Source organism: Elephantulus edwardii, unplaced genomic scaffold (genome assembly GCF_000299155.1).
Source record: "Elephantulus edwardii isolate Elephantulus edwardi_28Jun2011 unplaced genomic scaffold, EleEdw1.0 scaffold00127, whole genome shotgun sequence".
NCBI classification, from domain to species: Eukaryota; Metazoa; Chordata; class Mammalia; order Macroscelidea; family Macroscelididae; genus Elephantulus; species Elephantulus edwardii.
The window spans coordinates 2,345,171-2,363,411 of NW_006399877.1; the positions used below are offsets into that span (position 1 = coordinate 2,345,171).

An 18,241-nucleotide genomic window follows, 5' to 3' on the forward strand; every position below is an offset into this window, starting at 1 on the left:
CACCAGAGACCCTCTGACACCTCACGGTTGTCGTTAAGTGTTGCCCAGCTGACCCTACAAATCGAACCCCCGCCCTGTCCTGCTCACTCACCATTCCTCACTTGCTTGAGCCCAGCCGTTCACCAAGTGGGAGCAGTTACTGCAAGTAGACGAAGGCTGGCCAGCCGTGCGTCCATGGTGAGGAAGCCCTTTATTTACAGCCTTGGAACATGTTGGTGGGTTTCATGCAGGGCCTGCGTCCATGGTGGTGGTGAGGAAGCCCTTTATTTACACCCTTTGCACATGGTGGGTCTCATGCAGGGTGCACCCCTCAGCACAGTGTTCCTCTTCAAGGACTGACCTCTCCTGAAAGCGTGCCCAGAGTAAGTGAGACCAGGTTTCGCCACACTTGCCTATAAGGAACACTCTGTTTGCATTTCCTTCAAGACCGATTTGTTTGTTCTTTCGTTGGTCCATGAAATATTCACTACTCTTCAACATCAAGTTCAAAGACATTGATTCCACTGACATACTTATTCATTGTCCAACTTTCAGATGCATAGGAAGCAATTGAGAATACCCTGGCTTGAATGAGGCTCACCTTAGTGTTTCTGAAAGCAAGTTTGTATCACATGCTATTGCGCATTGGTGATGAATCTTACTCCAATCCTGATGCTACCTACATTCTCCAGCACAGAGTTCAGCTTCTTGAATTATTCACTCAGCGTACACATTGAATGAGTATGGGGAAAGGACACAGCTCTGACGCACACCTTCCCTGGTTTAAAACCATTTATTATCCAGTTATAATTGGAACATGAATTAGGTGAAGTATAAATCTAGGAAAATTGTAAGATGTCAAAAACACATAAAGAGAGACATCCTAGATGTTAATGAGCTGAGATGGACAGGAACTGGCCATTTTGAATCCGATAACCACATGACCTACTATTCCTGAAATGACAAACTGACCAACAGACGAGTGGCTTATCCTCAGAATGATGCTAGTTCAAGAGGCTGTCATCTCAACTAATCCTCAGTGTCCAGGGGGTTCCACTCACAGGGCTCTGGATTGGGGTGGCCCAGCCCAGCCCTAGTCCAGGCCAGCTCACTCCCACCTCTAGACCAGCCTGAGTCAGCGCAGGCCCAGCCCAGCCCAGCCTTGGCTTAGCCTGGCCCAGCCCAGACTAATTCAGCCCTGCTCCAGTCCCAGTAATATCCCACCTGCACTCAACCCTCCTCCACCCTGCCTAGTCCAGTCCCAGGCCAAGTCCGGTTTAACTCGGGCCCAGCCCTCACACAACCCAGTCCTGCGTTAGCCCAGCCCAGCCCACCCCAGCCTCAGTGCAGTGTCCCTCAGTGTAGGACAGACAGTCCAGTCCCAGTTCCGTTTAATTCATCCCAAGCTCTACCCCAGCCCAACCCCAATGCAGTCCCATTCCAGTCCAGCCACAGCCCAGTTCACTCAAGTCCAGCCCAGCCCTGCCCCTTGGCCTTGGTGTCCAGAAGCAGCATGTGGAGGCCCCTGGAGAAGGCGTAGTGGCTTCCTGTTCGTTCGCCAGCCACTGCTGCCTCAGGCTGGAGGAAATGACAGGGGACCCTGGGGACAGATTGCTCTCCCGGGAAGCTGGCTCCCCCCGGGAGCAGAGCCGCACGCCAGAGTGCCGGCCCCTTGAGACAGAACCAGCACCAGAGACCCAGCACCTCGGATGACAGGCCCATCTGGGAAACTCAACACCAGGGGCTCAGTGAGGAATCATCACCGGAATGCTGTCCTGCTGCACAGGGCTGTTTTCAAAAACAAGCTGACTCGTTGGTCCTGGTACCAAGCTCCTGCTCCTGGTAGAAAATGTGGAGACACAGGAGAGCAAAAATAGCCCCAGTAAAGAGCCTCAGCGTCGGTGTACCGTGTCTTCCTTGCTGTTCGCAGGCCTGGAGCCGTGAGGGACCTGTCTACATGCTGCCTCCTTGTCTGTGTTCTGTTTCACCATCTGATGTCACACAGGCTCTGAGAACACGGTCCGGGGTGTGATAGTGGGGGAATAAATCACACCCTAAGAGCTTCCTATAATGCACAGGCAGGTTGTTTATCACGTGGGATTGTTTTAAGGACTGTGGCTAACTCCCAGAGCTGATTCGGAGCATGAATCACCAGGCTAAGACATGGAACCGTATTTAAAAGTTGATGCACTCCCCAAGGGGCCCCTAGCCCAGATATGCAAGCACTCCCCCTCTCAGCCCCCTGACAACCCAGTGGCCATGAGTCACCGCGTGTGCAGGAGGACAGGGTTTCCAGTGGCTGTGACCTTTAGGGCCTAGTCCACTGGCCTCTCTGGAGGCACATGAGGTCACTCTACCGGCAACCTTCCGGTCTGCCGCCCAGCATGGTGCATTTACATCACCAGGGATTCGAGTGGGAGAGGCAACCCCACCACCTTGCTCCCAGGGCATGGCTCGTTCACAGTGTCCCAGCTGGAACTGCCCATGGGCACTGGGTCATTCATACTCCTCCCTTCATAGATGGGTGACAGCTGCCTTCGGCTCCACCCTGACCATCCCCCTCCCATGAACCCATCTCCCTGCTCTGGTCTGCTGATGGGGACCCTGCCGTCTGGTTCGTTACAGCTCTATAATCATGATATCTGTTTGGAATGAACCCCCCATTCACCACCCTCTCTGAAAGTATTTCTGGTCTGTTAGGCGTCATCTTTTGCGACAAACCATATTATGCCAACGTTTAGGGTCATAAAACAAGCACTTCTGAGGGCCGCAGACCCTGCAGTGTTTCAGCTGTTGTTCTGACTCAGGGTCTCCCATGGGGTCATCCCTTGCAGTCACTCCAGCCCTACAGGCAACTGAAGGCTGGGAGGGGTTGGGGTGGATGGACACCCTATGGCGCTGGCCGTGTGGCAGCCACTTCCCAGAGACAGAATGACAAACACATGCCCCAATGGCTTTCATAACTGGCTGCAGGTGGCTCCCACGGCCTCTGCCGTATTTCCTTGCTCCTGGAAGGAGTCTGCGGCCAAGGAAAGGTGGGGTCTCCAGGGTCCCCTTAGAGGCCAACCGCCATGATTGGCTTTGTGTGTTTTCTTTACTTCCAAGTGAATTTAAACTAAAAGCAAACAAACCAGATGCCAAGTGCACCCCCTCTGCCAGCAATCCTCTGTGGGCGCTGAGCTGTGTCTGAGCGGGAGAGGACCGCCCATCCTTCCCCCAAGGAGAAAGGTTCAAACGTGGAGATGTGTGGCCTTTGGCGAGCACGCTGTACCACACAGCACTCCACAGCCTCCTTAAATGATTCACTGTTGTCACGTTGTTTACGTCTAACGAGCGGCTTTTTTAGGGGCCATCTCTCCTCCCTTGTGATTAAAATGCCTCTGACATCGCCGGGAGAGAGTGTCCATCCTCCCTGGAGCAGCTGGTGCGTTCGAATCTGGTGCCTTTGGGATGCCAGCGCAGCTCCTTACCACTAGGCCACCAAAAATGAGCTTCAGTAATTTTTAAGAGGAAAAAAAAACCACAGGAGTTTGGATTAAACTTAATCCAAAGAAGGTAAACTTCTCACAGGTGCTGCATGTTTTAGCCTGAAGGTCTGTGACTTTGAGAACGTCTCCGGCCATCTCCCCACCGCGCAGGCTCACCCCTTGTTGTCCACCCTGGCCTTCCTTCCAAGACTTCTACCTTTCGCATCATGCTGTTAATTTCACATTCAGTAGACAACCCCTCACTTACCCATCCAATCGGGCCGACACTTTCCATTGGCTCTCGCAGCTGTCAATCACAGGAGAGGGGCTTGCCCGTCTTCCTCTGCGGAGCGTGGGTGGATTCGAACTGTGGCCTATGGACTAATAGTGTGACTGACTCCCTACAGTCTAGGCCTCCAGCGCCGGCTCGGTGGGAGAGCTGTGGCGTGAGCACAGCCGTAGGGCGCCCGCGCGGGCTGCTGTGACGCCTGCAGCATCCACGGCTCACCTGGGGGTTACCTCCTCGGCACACACCTGCAGTCACTGAGGGGCGCGTGCAGGTGTTTGATGTCTGCTCCCTGGTTCCACCTCTGCTCCGCCCTCCTCAAGGCCCCGGGCGTGATGTGGGGCTCTGGGCCCTGTGAGTGTTCCGCGGCCGGGACTGCTTACACCTCAGAGTGGGCCCTCACCTGGGCCAGCCCTGCCACCTCGGGGACAGGTGCTCCTCACAGGCGACCTGCTGCTGGGCCTGGTTCCCAAGTCATAACAGGCGCAGCTGGAGCCTCTTCAAAACCAGCCGGCCCCGCCCCCTGCCCCTTCCCCACCTCGCCCCACCCCCAGCGCACCCAGGGCATCCCCTCCCCGCTGCCCTGCCCCGCCCCAAGGTCTCCCTAAAGCAGTGTCATGTGAGGGCTCCAGGGGTCCCCTCACTGCCTGGCAGAGAGCACACTCCCTCTTCAGAACACAGCCCTGAATCTGAGCCTCCCACCCCAACCTGGCAGGCCCTTCTGACTAGTCTTCCCGGAATCCTGGAGCACCCCCAATCCCAAGGGGTCCAATGAGCTGGGGAACCAGGGCCCCTGGAGAGACAACCTTCCCCACGAGTCCCAGGCAGCACTGTGCCCATGTGACACAGGAAAGCGATGGGCTGAGGGCTGTGCCATTGGAGTACCAAGGAGCTGAGGCCGATTGGCCTGTGTCCACGGGGGGCGGGCACCTTCAGGAGGCCAGCAAAGGGCAGGCACAGAGTAAGCGTCATTGGACGGGCATCTTTATTGAGCACCAAGACTGGGCAGTGAGGGAGGGAGACGGGAGAAGGATGCCGGGAGAAGGAGGCCTCGGAGAAGGAGACCTCGGAATTGTGGCTCTGGCAGGCGTGCTGACTGCACAGACTCGGGAATGGACAAACGTGCCTTGGAAGAGGTATGACCAGGACACTCCTTAGAAGGACGGAGGATCTGTGACAACAAGCTGGGTACCACCTACACAGTGGTGGCAGCAACACCCTCGAGCCCACGGCAATGCGAGGAGGGCGCAGGGCAGGACAGGGTTGCACATTGTTTTGTTCTGTCAGTAACGGTCAGAGCTGACGCCACAGAAAACCACAGTGACCGCCCAGCCTGCCCATGAGGGTCTGTGGTACCAGAGGACACCAGGGGACCCAGGCCATGAGACCACCCCGGAGATAGTTGGCTGTCCCAGAGCTGGGCCCAGGCTGCCCTCTCCTTGCCCAGCTCCACTGACCACCTGGCACCTGCCCCATCTTGCTATCTTCCCCTAGTGGAACCCTGCCCTGGTGTCACAGTATATTCGTCTGCAAACTGAAAAGTTGATGGTTCGATTCCACGGGTGCCCCATTGTAGAAAGATCGCAGTCTCATCTCACGAAGATTCACACACTTGGAGACCCTATGGAGGGTCCCCGGGACGGGCTGATGAGGGCAGAAGGTTTGATGGGCCGCCCAAGGCTCCATGCTCTCTGCTCCAGCCCCTATCGAACAACCAGGACAATGGCTCCGAACTGGACACTCCTGGGGTCCGGGCTCCACTTTGCACTCCCACCCCTCCTCTACCTCCTCACCCCCTCTCCCACTGAGGTGCGGACCCTGCAGAGCCTTGCTGAAGTCTGGGCAGGTTTGTCCGGCCCTCCCAAGCTCTGCCTCTGTCCCAGGTGGGCCTTGCTGCAGGGCAGCTCACGGATGGTTCCCGAAGTCTTCTCAGCACAGTCTACACCTCCCGTAAAATTCCCGCTGGACTCAGGCCTGCTCTCCTTGGGCCCCGCATCCTGGTGGTGACCTGGCCTCCGGGCTGCCCCAGGGGTGCTCAGTCAGTCAGGATGCCTAGGGCCAGGAACTAGCAGTCGTCTCAGGGCTCCCTATGGGCTGCCCCGTTCTTAGGGGGTCTCTTGAGGGCAGCATCATCTCTGACCTTTTGCCCAGTAGGGCAGGGTGCTGGGTAGGGACTGACTGGTGACCACAGCTTGTCCCCGAGGGCTAGCCATGGCAATCTCTTCCACATTTGTGTACTTCCCTTCTCGGAGGACACCGGTCACAGGTGTGAGTTCAAAAGCCATCACAGGCATTGGGTTCAACACAGCTGTCACAGGTGCATGCTAGAGCCCCAGGGGTCCAGAATGTCAGCTGAGAAGGGCTCTGTTCAGGCCAGTGGTTCCCTCGAAGTGTGCCCTGAGGTTAGTGCGTATAGTGCATACCAGCCAGGGCAGCAGCCTGTGGGCAGGTCACCATGTGAATGGTGTGCTAAGTACAGACCTTCTCCCAGGCCTTGGGGACTGAGAAGTGAGGCCCTTATTTCACAGAAGCAGAAAGGGAGGTTTGGAAGGGGCTGGAAGGTCCCAAGTTTCCAGGAAGGTAGGGAGGGTGTCAGGTCAGGGTTGAGACCTCTGTGCCCAGGCTCCAGTGGGGTTCTGCATGGGGCCTCAAGGGGACCTAGCGCAGCTGAAGAGTCACAAGTGGGAACCATGGTAGGAATCCCGGCTCAGGTTCAAATCCCAGGAGTGAGGCCAGAGGGCCAAGTGGGGACATCCCAAGGATGGGACAGGAGACTTCACAGGCAGATCTTGTGGGACTCGTGGGATGAAGGAGGGGACACAGCTCTGTTCCTGGGGTCAGGTGAGGGGAGCAACAGCTGCCTGTCCCAGGTGGTGGCCAAGGGCAGAGGCAAAGCCAGCCTGGAGTAGAGCCAGTCATGAGGAGGCCTACTTGGCCAGTGGAGGGTGAGAAAGCGGAAGTGATCCCCCCCCCCCAGCCCTCAGAAAGCACTATCATCGGCTCACTCTCCACAGTTGAACATCTCTGCCTCCTTCTCCTTCCAGAAGGCGAAGCTGCGGTCGATGTACCCACAGATTTCCGCGCTGCTGAAGCTGTCCTGCCCGGCACCAGGGGCTTCCGGCTCAAGGCCGCTGCTGGGCACCTCGGTGGGGGACAGTGGCCCCAGCGCTGGCACGACGGGCTTGCGGCCGGACTCCGAGTCCCAGGTGTGTCTCCGGCGGGAGCCGAAGAAGCGGGCTTTGATGTCCTCGAAGCCGTCGGTCCAGGTGCGGCGGCCAGCGGCCACCTCGTCCGTGACCGCCTTGTGGAAGGTGCGCACTGCCTCCCAGCCGTGGGTGCCCAGGTGCTCGAAGACCTCGAAGCACAGCAAGTGGCGCATCTTGCGCTCCTCGGGAGGCAGGTCGCACTCCAGGAGCTGGAAGTAGCCCAGCATGAACAGGTCCAGGGTCAGGCTGCCGTAGGGGACTGGCGCCCCCGCCACGTGCGGCAGGAACTGCTCGGGGGACAGCGGCCCGTGCGGCCTCCGGCTCAGGCGCCGCAGCTGACGGGCGGGCACATGCGCCATGATGGCTTTCCAGCGGCCCAGCAGGTGTGCGATGGTGCCACGCTGCTGCCACAGGTGGCCAAGGCGCGGGCCGGCGCTGGGCGGCGATGCGGGGGGCCCCGGGGCGCGGGGGACCCCCGGACTCCCGCAGGCCGTCTCAAGCACCGGCGTGTAGGCGGACTTCTTCCAGTGGCCGAGGAACAGCAGGACGATGCGCTCCTTCCGCAGGCTGCCCAGGTCCAGGCCCGTACCCCCCTCCGACGGGGCCTCCTCGCAGCTGATGCCCGAGTCACTGGCCTCCTCGTTGTCTCCCGGGCCGGGCTCTGCGCCCACGGGACCACCTCGGGGCTGCGATGCGGCCGCCCAACAGTCGGTCGGGCACCGGGCGCAGGGCCCCGCCGAGGGGGCGCAGGGCAGGCCGGCCTCGAAGGTGCCGCGCAGCGTCCGCACCGACACCCCGCACGCCTGGATCTCGCGCTGCGCTGTGCTGCGCGGGGGGCTGCCCGGGGCCTCCCGGGGGGCTGCGGCCTGGGGTTCGGCCGGCCGCTCCTCGCCTCTCACCAGCCCGTTGACGCCGCGGAGCAGAAGTGACATGCTGCGCACCAGCCGCGCGATGTGGCCGCACCAGAAGGGCAGGGGCTGTCCGCCCGGCGCCCCCGCCGCCCCGGCGCCCTCGGGCAGCACCCCCGCCGTTCCTCCGGCCTCCTCGCCCTCAGGCCCCGCTGTGGGGGTCAGGAAATGGCTGTTGACCGTGATTCTGACCAGGGGCGCAGGCAGCAGGGCCTGCAGCTCGGAGGCCAGCCGGCCCAGCTCGCTCTCGTACTCCTGGCAACGCCGGCGCAGCTGCAGGTCGGCGATCTGCTTCTCCAGATAAACCAGGTCGTCCTCTGTCAGCAGCTCCCCGAAGGGGCCCAGGATGGCCTGGTGGGCCTGTGAGTACCGCCAGGCCGCCTGCTCCGCCGAGTCCTCTCCGGCGCAGTCTTCCTGCACCCAGAGAGAGCCGGGTCAGTGCACCACGTCCCCTACGCCCGGACTGCCTCGGGCACCCGGCTGGCCCGTGGGCTGCATGAGGTGAGAAACACGTGCCTGGGAAGCACCAGGCCGGCGCCCCCCAGCACTGGGCAGGCCCCTGGACCCCGGGAGCCCTCACAGGAGGCTGGGTGCTTCTGCTTTCTTACCACCCACTCCACCACATTTCATCCAAGGCATGCCCTCCTTCAAGCCTACAGTGTCAATTTCTGGAACCTTCTGAGGCTTGGCAGTAGCCCAGGAGGATGGGAGCCCCAGCCACTGCTTTGGAGGGGCAGCTGTCTCCTCTCCTCTTGCTCCCTCACCTCCAGGCCCCTGGAACCCACAGTCTGAGGGGACTGTCACCAGCCATCTGGTGCTGAGAGGCCAGGGGCGGGAAGGGACACTTTGCACTAATCCAAATGCGGCCCCTGTGGTCGAGCGCATTCTGACCACCACGCTCAGCAGGAGGGGTGGCTGCCCCACAGGGTCCCAGTTGTCATGAAATCGGCTGCTTCATCTTTTTCTTGTGGAGCAACTGGTGGATTTGAACCAATGACCTTTCAGTCAGCATCCCAACTCTTAGCCCAGTGTGCCACCAGGGCTCTTGTGACAGTCTCAATCCCATCCACCCCACCGGGCCTGGGCCAGGGGACATCACTGTGCTGGACAGGGACTCCCAGGCTGGTCAGGCCTTGCGGGCCATGCTGGTCCCTGAGTCCTCAGTTTCTGGGTGAACCTGGGCCCTAAGGAGACTCCTCTCTCCTCTCTCCTCACTCCCACACAGGTCCCAGCCCCTTACTGACTCCCACTCTCCTCACATCACCCCTCAACACAGCTCCCCTCCATTACGCATTTCTCCCCCCTTATCCCACCCCTGGCCTGAGGCGGCCCCCGCACATCACCCCACCCCGTGTGCCTGGCCTGGGCCGCCCCCTCCCCAGGGTCTTGGTTTCGTCTCCCTGCCTCCCACCAGGGATCCCAGCGATGTGCCCTCTGCCGTAAGGTGCTTATCCCAGATGCCCACGTCCCAGCCCCGGAGGCCACCCTGACCACCCAGACAAAAGCCCATCGTCCTCTCGCCCTCTGCATCGCTACCTCCCCCACCCCCACCCCCTTCCTCTGCACTGTCCTGTTTACCCCTGAGGAAAATGCGGTGCTCTGCTCGCAGGTACCCGGTACAGGTAACTTTGCCTCGTAGAAGAGGAAGCAGATCACAGAGTGAAGATGGCTGAGATTTTGAGTCCCCGCTAGGGCTCCAAATGCCTCATGTTGCCCCCTCGCCCCCTCCAATCCACAGGCTTCGCTTTCTAGCGGCCTTGAGGTCCCACCTGTCCAGCTGTCAGTCTTGTCCTGCTGTCCCAGACCCTGCTGCTTCACCACAGGCTCTGCCACTCTTGCACAGGCCCCGCCCATCGTACTAGACCCCGCCCATTCTGCACAGCAGACCCCGCCCTCCTGCCCAGGCCCCTCCCCAAGGTTCTGCCCTGGGCCCCACCTGGGCCTCGGTCGCCCCCTCCGCACTGAGGTGCGCCTGCAGCTTCCGCACCATCACCTGCCGCTTCCACTCGGGGATGGGCCTGCCGTGCTCGTCCTGCGTGGGCACCAGCCCGTCCAGGTCACCCGAGGGGAGCCCATCCAGCTGCAGCACGGCCAAGCCGTTGGGGGCATCTGCTGCCGTCTGGGCCCCCTGTGCATAAGCGGGGGTCACATGCTGCACATGCTATCTGGGACCAGGTGGGAGGTCCCGCGGGAAAGGGCAGCGAGGAGACCTCAGCCCTCCACCCCAGTCCTCACTGGGTGTAGTGTGTGGACCCGAGGGCATGATGAACTGATCCTTCGGGGTCCTCTGTGCAGGGAAGGGCCGCCCAGGTTTGCTGGGGGGTCCCTTTGTGTCTGGCTGAGAAGAGGCTTCCCCAGCAGCCGTGTGGACATGCAGAGCTGTGGAAACAAGGCCTGGCGACACCTCTGAGCTGCAGGACTTGTCAGTGCCTTTACGGCGCTGTGTGCGTTGTGACTGTACCATACTGCATTTCCTAAGCCCAGTTGCACACAGGACATCTCCATATGAGTGTGGGGGTCTGCTGTGGGGAAGCACCCCAGGGAGAGGGAGGGCCGGGAGGCTCTGTTCCGCAGTCCTAGGGCCTCTGGCCTCATGGTGTCAGATTCCAGGGAGCATGCAGCACCCCTGAGCTCAGAAGTCAGGAAGAGGCAGGGGCTTTTGAGGCAACAGAGAAGGGCACCCACATTTCTCTCGTAGGGTGACAAGATGCTTGTCCCTTGCCCCAGGCCCTGCAATTCCCTCTCCTTAGACCCTGGTGCTGCATAGTGTGTTAGGTGGCATACTGCCTTACATGTTGGGCTGCTGAGCGAAAGGTCGGAGGTTTGAGTCCATCAGCTGATTAGAAGGAGACAGCAGAACGCTCCTCCCATAAAGATGGGTACACAGCCTCAGCGGCCTGCTGGAGCATGGCTGGGCGATGGAACCAGCTTGGAGGCTTGGGGTTTTCTATCTGAAAGAGCCCAGGGTGTCCCTAGGAGCCAGCAGGCACACTCACACCTCTAAAGGCCTGGGTCCACCTGTTCCAAAGTGGCCCTCAGCCCACCTATGGGAACCTGGGGAGGGGAACGCACCGTGGGGACAGCCAAAGCACTGGTGGTGATTTTCTGGGGGGCCACAGAAGTCGACTGCTCCCTGGGGGGCGGCAAGGTGAGCTGGTCAGGCCAGGCTGGGCTGAGAGGAGCTGCTGCTGGACCTGCAATGGGAGGGGCTTCCGGGGGGAGGGGAGAGAGAAGGGGGAACATGACCGTCAGCCCCAGAGACACCAGGCATGGACAGGCAGCTCCCCAGAAACGTCACCCCAGGCCCCCCTGAAAGGACTCAGCCGGCTTCGACCAAATGCCTGCGGGCCCCTCTCCACCTCCCTCCAGGCAGTCCTCTGGGCTCACTTCCCCAAGTCCTGCCGGAGAGCTGGGTTACTCACCAGTGGGGGTCCCGACACCAGAACCCCCTCTTCCTCCCTCTTCTGGAGACTTTCGGGCAGCTGATAACGGGGGTGGGGGAAATGGTGGTGGTGGTGGAGTCATCAGCAGTGGTACCTGTAGGTGGACAGGCTGGTCAGCAGATGCCCACTGGGCAGGCCATGCGGGATGCCCACCAGGCCAAGGCTGGGCCAGCCTCCTGGGGAGGCACAGGAGGAAGTCTGAGCAGGAGCCACTTCACACTGGTGATCTGGGTTCCCCACACACCCCGGTGCGCGTCTGGGTGCCATAACCCAGATGCTGCACCCCCACCCCTCTACCGGGTGACCCCACAGGGGCCATGTGAATGGAGCTCCAGGCGCTGGTTCAGGGCTTAGTCCAGCTTGTGTCTCACGCACATGACACACGCACGCACACAGGCCCCCTGGCTGACTGTCCCTGACCACGTGCACGAGCCCCAAAGCCCCGCTATGACCTCATGAACCATCAGCTCTCTGGGTGGACGACTGACCTCTGATAGTGACTGCTCATGTTTAGTGAGGGGCCACAAGTGTTGCCCATTTTCAGGTGAAAACTCCGAGGCCTGGAGCACCATCTGCACAATGGTGGGGGACCCAACCCAATTTTAGCCCAGCTGCCGGATGGAGACGTGACCTTGCCTTGTCCCACAGCCTCAGCATCAGACGTCCCCTCCCCTGGTGAGAAGACAGCAAGGTACACCACACGGGGCCCCTGCCACCACCCTGAGGTGGGGGCACCCCGAGTTGTGGGCACCCCAAAGTGGGAATACCACAAGATGGGGGCACCCCGAGGTGTGGGAACATCCTGAGTTGGGGCTCCCTGAGGTGTGGGCACCCCAAAGTGAAGGCACCCCAAGGCGGGAACAATCCGAGGTGGGGACACCCCGAGGTGTGGGAACATCCCAAGGTGGGGCATCCCGAGGTGGGGGCACCCCAAAGTGGGAATACCACAAGATGGGGGCACCCCGAGGTGTGGGAACAATCCGAGGTAGGGACACCCCGAGGTGTGGGCACCCTGAAGTGGAGGTACCCCAAGGCGGGAACAAGCCGAGGTGGGGACACCCCGAGGTGTGGGAACATCCCAAGGTGGGGCATCCCGAGGTGGGGGCACCCCAAGGTGTGGGCACCCTGAGGTGTGGACACCCCGTGGCATGGGCACCCTGAGTGGACTGTCCGGCCCCTGGGTGTAGGGAATCCAACAAACGTATCAGGCTGCTCAGGCCGAAAGCAGGGCTGTACTGGGAGCTCCTGTGGGTAGGATTCCATCCCGCTGGCCCACCTTGTGCACATGGCCCACATGTGGGGTTCCCAGAACAGCCCCTGGGAGCCTACAGCTGCTGACTGCTGGCCATGGGCTCTGCCCCTCATTGTGGGTGCTCTGGGGCAGGGCTGGCGGCGCCCCCTCACTCCCAGTTCTCTGGAGGCTCTTGGAGAACGGATGCCTGGGCTACACTCCCCAGCAGTCCTGTCTGAGTGTGTGTCCAGTGCCGTGCCTGCAGGCCTGCTCCCTCCCAGGACCCCAGCTCCACTCACTGTTTGCAGGGTCCTGGCTGGTGTCGAACCACAGGGAGCAGTGCTTCTGTCCTCTGCTGGGGGCTGTCACAGGGCAGCCCCTTCTGCTGTCCTGCACTGTCCTCTGCTGGGGGCTGTCCCAAGGGCACCCCTTTCTGCTGTCCTGCACTGTCCTCTGTCCCGCACTGTCCTCTGCTGGGGGCTGTCCCAAGGGCACCCCTTTCTGCTGTCCTGCACTGTCCTCTGTCCCGCACTGTCCTCTGTCGGGGGCTGTCACAGCAGCTGCCCCTGCTGGCGGCACCACATGAATATTTGAAGGTTGAGGTGTCGAGTAGCCAGGCGGGCTGGGCTCCAGCTGGGGTATGGGATCCCTTACAAGGCCAGCAGGGGACCCCAGGGGACCCCAAAGTCTAGGGTCACAGCACACTCACAGAAGGCCTTTTCTGGAATAGTTGGCCCAAAGGAGCGAACCCTCACCCCAGTAATGCTTCCAGGCATGTGTGGGGAAACTGAGGCTCAAAGAGGGCTAAGGGCCCCCACTGGGTCAGAACCAGGCCTGCCCTGGCACACCATCGGTCCCGGAGGTCTTGGCCCAGGCCACCTGGGCAGTGGCACCAGAGGGGCTGTGTGGGCTCGGGGGAGGAGCCGGCTGTGGGAGGGTGACCTGGTTGGGTCTGGACTCCTACTTGTCACCCTGGGCCGGTTCGGAATGCAGACTCCGGACCAGGCCTGGGGCGATGTCTCAGGAGCTGTTGGCGGGATAACCCCAAGGCGGAGCACTGGTGTGGTGGGCACCACCAGGTCGGTTCTGACTCACAGACCCTGCACATCAGAAGGAAGCCCCGCTGGGCCCGCCCGTCTCACCATCTGTGCGGTGCGCAAGCCCACTGCTGCAGCCACTGCACCACTCCGTCTCCTAGAGGTCTTCTTATCTGCCTTTACAGAGGACAATGTCCGTCTCCAGAGATTGGCCTCTCCTCACAGTGTGTCCCCAGTGTGTGAGACAGTCTCATCCTTGCTTCTAAGGAACGCTCTCCCAAGACAACCCGTTCCTTCTTTTGGGAGTCCATGAATTTTCAGTATTCTTCACCTGCATAATCCAAGTGCATCAGTTCTTCTTAGGTCGTCTTTGCCCACGGTCTACTATTTACAAGGCTGTAAGGAGATGGGAAATACCCTGACATTGCTCAGGCACACCTCAGTCCTCAGTGGGGCATCCTGGCTCCGCAGCACTTTGCAGCAACTTGCTTACTGCACGATGTAAAAAGGCAGGTTCTTTGGGCTCAGGGCTCCTCGGCTACAGCACAGCCTGCTGTCGCTCAGCACCCACAGGGACGTCGTGAAACTTGGGGGTCAAAAGAGTGACCTAAACATAGCATCACATTCCCTGCTACGTTGAAATAAAGTCCCCAGCGGTTCAGTCTCCATTCACCTGCTAACATAGAGAAGGTTTGAACCCACTCAGATGTGCTGAAGAAGAAAAGCCTGGCTGTCTTCTTCAGTCGATCCCAGCCAAGAAGACGCTATGGATTTCTCCACCATGGCACGTGGGGCCGCTGTGAAGACTCTACAGAGAAGTGCTCCGCTTTGGCACGAGGGGTCGCTGTGCATGGGAACTGACTCAACAGCAGTCGGTCTGAATTTTTATGCTTTGGTCTCAGACCCAGGGAGGAGCTTTGACGGTGCAGTGCTTGACTGCTAACCAAGCTAACCGAAAGGTTGATGGTTCAAACCCACCAGCTGGCCCTCGGGAGAAAGCTGCGGCTGCTGTGAAGACCACAATCTTGGACGCCCTGCGGAGCAGCTCTCCTCCGCCCTGCACAGTTGCTGAAGGTCGCTGGGTGGGCATGGTGTTCTCGGCCAGGAGCCCCAGGCTCTGACCAGCACAGGACCCAGAAACACGGAGCGGTTAGTGTAACCATCTCCAGAGCTGACAGACATGAGGACAGAGAGGCCAGGGCTGACCTTCAGACCTCAGTCAGAGGGGATGAGCCCTCAGGGCGGCCCTTTCTAGAAGTCCTCCTGATGGCCCGTCTGCCCAAAGCACCCCCAGTGGGCTCTGCTCTAGGGGAGCAGGTTGAGAAGAATGTTGGAGTGGAAGGGGACGACAGTGTCCCTTCTCCTTGGAAGATGGAAGGGGGTCCAGGGGGTGGGTTTTGTTCCCTCTCCCCCCCTCCTGTTCCCACTCCCAGCTCCTGGCCTGTCTTCTGATGTGGGTCCCGACAGCAGGGTGCCCCAGGAGACAGGAAACCACACCTTACGCCCTATCTGCCCAGGCAGCTCCTGGTACAGGCTGAGGTCTTTGGAGTCCAGGGCCCCACTGCTTCCAGATTCCTAAATCAGGCTTGGGGATCCCGGGGTTCAGCCATGCTGGCCAGTCCCCAGCCAAACCCCCCCCCCCCCCCCATCTGCTCCTCTCCTTGAAAAGCAAAAGAAAAACTCCCTCATTGGTACACAATCCCCCCCCCCGACTCTCTTTTCTTGAGGTTTTGATGAGATTTGAGCAGTGAGGTGTCAGCCATGCATTATATATCGAGGGCAGCTGCCGAGCTGGGTTACAGGCCTGTAACGCCACCCAGGCCGAGAAAATCATGACCCAGACATCAGAACCACCACAGGGCCGAGATTCGGTTACTGGCTGGGAGGCCCTGGCCTGGCCTGGGGGAGGGGACAGCAGGAGAGTCCCTTGGCCCTGGGCCTCACTTTGCACGTCTGTAAATAAAAATAGTGCAGGCAGTTTTTATAAACTGCCAACCCAAAAGGCTGGCAGTTGGAATTCACGTAGAGGATCTGCAAAAAAGAGGCAAACTGTGTCCATGAAGGTGGCAGCCCAGAAGCCCCGGGCAGTTCCACTCTGTGGTTCATGGGGGCGCCATGTATGGGAATCGACACAGCCACAGGAACATGGACTGTCCTGTGTCCAGGGCAGATTAGCCAGGTGACTTCTTCCTGGGCTCAACTGGACCTCACAGGCTCTTGGGCCCATTCTATGGATGCAAAGCTTGAGGCTTAGAGCTGCTCAGAACATGCAGGCATCAAGAACGCGCTCCAAGCAGCCTGAGTTCTCCCTGAGACCTCCTCCATCTCGCCCTGGGCAGGTCTGCGGGAGTGAGGACACAGAGGGGGGATGCCTGGGGACACAGCGGCACAGGCCCGCCCACCCCACAGAACAGAGTCCAGAGCTGAAGTCTCAAGTCTCACCCCCAGGCAACCCATGGGGAGGGGTCTTCCAGCTCCTGCCCCACTCAGCTCAGTGGAGCCCCCTCTTCACAGCTCAGGAGCAGAGAGGTGCTAGGTAAGATGGTGAAGTCATGGGCAGAGGGACGGAGGAGGTCCTATAGACCCCCAGGGACACCTCCCACAGGCTGGACCTGCCCCATCCATCCTGGGACTCACGTCCACTGGAGGTAGACATGGGGACAACGACAGATGTCCCATCCCCTCCAAGGCCGCCTCCACCTGGCCACCTCTGGATATTGTGTTCTCATCAATATTACATGAGTCACAGGCTCCCCTCACTTGGCCCCACGCTGACAGCCGACTCCCCTCCAACCACGATGGGGCCCTCGGGAGCCCTGGGCTCCAAGAAGCAGGTATAGCATCAGCTGATTAGATGGGCCCACTTCATAGCTGTCAGCACTGAAGCAGCCCACACCAGTGGGCAGATGGGGTGAGCACTTCCCACAGCCACCCGGACCCTTCCTGTCCCTGCAGTGAAGATGGGGGGTCCGAGCCCTCAGGGTGAGTTCCCAAGTCCTGATGGGCAAGCTGATTAGCCTCACAAGCCAACTGTTGGGTTGGCAGGTGCCAGGCAGCTGTCACCCAGAAGTGGACACAGAGGAGGTGGGAAAGTGGATAGGATGTGGAAGAGGGACTCGCAGACTTGGGCAGGTGCACTAGGACAGGGAAGGGGGCTCCTGGGAGGTGTGCCAGATGGGGAGACTGCAGAAACAGCCGGGGTAGAGCGGGGAGTCCCAGTGACGAGGCCTGGATCATGTACGTCATGTTGAGGTTCTGGTGCCCACGTCTATGAAAGTGGCCTTGTTTGGAACAAGGTCTTTTCTTTTGTTAACGTATTAGGCTGCTAACTGAAAGGTCAGGAGTTTGAACCCACTAGCTGCTCCATGGGAAAAAAGATGAGCAGTGTCCTCCCTTCAAGACTGGGGATCAACATGCGTGTCAGAGCAGGGGCATTGAACCCCTAATCCCTGCTGAATAGTATCACAGAAATACAGAACTTGGGGGCAAGACGCCACAAGAAGGTGGAGCCAAGGAATCTGCAAGCCCAGGAGCGCTGGGCAGAGGCAAGGAGCCCAGACCCACTGCGACCACCGACCACCGTGGCCTAACTTCTGGCCTCTGAATAAATTCCAGGGCCAGGGGCCTATCAGCACTTGTGAGCACCTGAGCACCACTAACTCCCCCGGCACCTCCCTAATCTGCACAAGAAGTTTACAAACATCATTTCAAAGGCCAAGGCAGAAAACAGGCCAACAGCCACATGGAAGAGGAAAATCCTGCTCCAAAAGAGAAGTCCACTTGTGGTGTTTGCTGTGGTGGCCCCAGGAGCCCGGGACAGGGGCTCTCCTCACCCCATTTGGTAACATCCAGGGGACAGGCAGGGTTTAGGATGGCCAGGGCCCTTGTGATGTTGCTGCAGGAAGCCCTGGGGATCTGGAGATGGCAGCAGCCCTACGCCAGGGGTGGATTTAGGGGAGGCTGGAGGGCCCTCAGAAGGGTGGGTCTTGGGGACATGGTGGTCCTGTGTGAAGGAAGACTCAGGCCAAGGGCATTGCGGCTGAACCCGGCAGACTCCGAGTCAGGGGCCCCGTCAGAAGGAAGTAGGCCCCTCCCCAGCAGCAGGTGTCAGAGGAGGTGGGAGAGCTGAGCACCCCCACCCTCCCCACCCCATCTCCATTCCATGAGGCCAGGAAGCAGAGAAGCTGGGGCAGACCCAAGTGGCTGCACAGGGACCAGGGACCATAGAGGCTGGGGCATTCCAGAGCCCATGGACCGAGATGCTCCGTCCATGGCACCAGAGACCTGACAGTCCTACCACCTCCACTCCCCTCTCATTCATCCTGTCCCTGCCTCACCCTCCTGTTCCTGCTTCACTCACCTGTCCCTCTCTCACCAGTCCTGTTCCTGCCTCTCTCACCTGTCCCTCACTCACCTGTCCCTCTCTCACCTGTCCCTCTCACCTGTCCCTCTCTCACCTGTCCCTCACCTGTCCCTCACTCACCTGTCCCTCTCTCACCTGTCCCTCACTCACCTGTCCCTCTCTCACCTGTCCCTCTCTCACCTGTCCCTCACTCACCTGTCCTGTCTCTGCCTCTCTCACCTGTCCCTTACTCACCTGTCCCTCACCTGTCTCTCATTCACCTGTCCCTCTCTCACCTGTCCCTCTCTCACCTGTCCCTGCATCATTCATGTCACACTCTTG

General features: G+C 60.0%; 1 protein-coding gene across 1 annotated transcript in view; it reads right to left on the reverse strand.

Moving 5' to 3' along the window:
* Positions 1-6,733: 6,733 nt before the first annotated feature.
* The window catches only part of ESPNL (espin-like), a 22,416-nt gene continuing 10,908 nt past the window's right edge, over positions 6,734-18,241 (reverse strand). Inside the window, exons 6-10 of the mRNA XM_006893442.1 lie at positions 11,269-11,383; positions 10,928-11,031; positions 10,117-10,131; positions 9,783-9,974; positions 6,734-8,260 (exon numbers count right to left, since the gene is read on the reverse strand). Of these exons, the coding sequence (XP_006893504.1) occupies positions 6,734-8,260; positions 9,783-9,974; positions 10,117-10,131; positions 10,928-11,031; positions 11,269-11,383 (1,953 nt within the window). The remainder of the gene's footprint in view (positions 8,261-9,782; positions 9,975-10,116; positions 10,132-10,927; positions 11,032-11,268; positions 11,384-18,241) is intronic.